The sequence below is a fragment of the Eimeria mitis genome, genomic scaffold (genome assembly GCF_000499745.2).
Source record: "Eimeria mitis Houghton genomic scaffold, Emh_scaff2341, whole genome shotgun sequence".
In the NCBI taxonomy this organism is placed as follows: Eukaryota; Apicomplexa; class Conoidasida; order Eucoccidiorida; family Eimeriidae; genus Eimeria; species Eimeria mitis.
The window spans coordinates 3,710-4,434 of NW_013570676.1; the positions used below are offsets into that span (position 1 = coordinate 3,710).

Genomic DNA, 725 nt, shown 5'->3' on the forward strand with positions numbered 1-725 from the left:
AGACAAAAGAGCAGCAGCAGATGAATCTGCTGCTGCTGCTGCTGCTGCTGCTCTCGTTAGTGCAGCAATACCCTCACTCTGTCTCCCGCCCCCATCTTCATCACACACAAACACATAGACACAGACAACACAAATATTTATTTTTTTTATTTTTTATTTTTTTTATTTTTTATTTTTATTTTTATTTAAAGAATATTAAATACACCAACAAAAACACAACGGCTACTTAACTGCAGCACTATAATAAAAAAAATAAAAAAAAATAAAAATAAAAAAACAGAAAATAATAATAGCAGTAACAACAACAATAAAAACAAACAAAAAAATAAAAAAAAATAAATAAAAATATTTTATTTAATAAATACTTATTGTGCTGTGTTGCTGCCTCACCTTTTGCTCTTGCTGCAGCAGCAAGAGCGACGATATCTGCGAATCTTTGAGCAGCAGCATGAGATCCTCTGCGTCCATGTTGCTGCTGCTGCAGCAGCTGCTGCTGCTGCTGCGTTGCTGCTGCTGCTGCTGCAGTTTTCCATAGACTTTTTGCTCTCTCTCGTGCTGCTGTTCCTGCGCTCTTCGCTGTGTTTCTCGCTCTTATCTTCCACGCCTCTTCCTTTGTCTCTGTGTCCTCAGCACCAGGCACGTGGCCCCCTACACACAGCAGCAGCAGCAGCAGCAACAGCAGCAGCAGCAGCAGCAGCAGCAGCAGCAGCAGCAGGAGCAGCAGG

At 41.5% G+C, this 725-nt stretch overlaps 1 protein-coding gene across 1 annotated transcript in view; it reads right to left on the bottom strand.

The window, feature by feature from the left end:
* EMH_0052270 (uncharacterized protein) overlaps positions 1–725 on the bottom strand; it is a gene marked incomplete at both ends in the record, with an annotated part of 4,338 nt that overhangs the window by 908 nt on the left and 2,705 nt on the right. Inside the window, one exon of the mRNA XM_013496859.1 lies at positions 391–648. Coding sequence (XP_013352313.1) covers positions 391–648 — 258 coding nt within the window. The remainder of the gene's footprint in view (positions 1–390; positions 649–725) is intronic.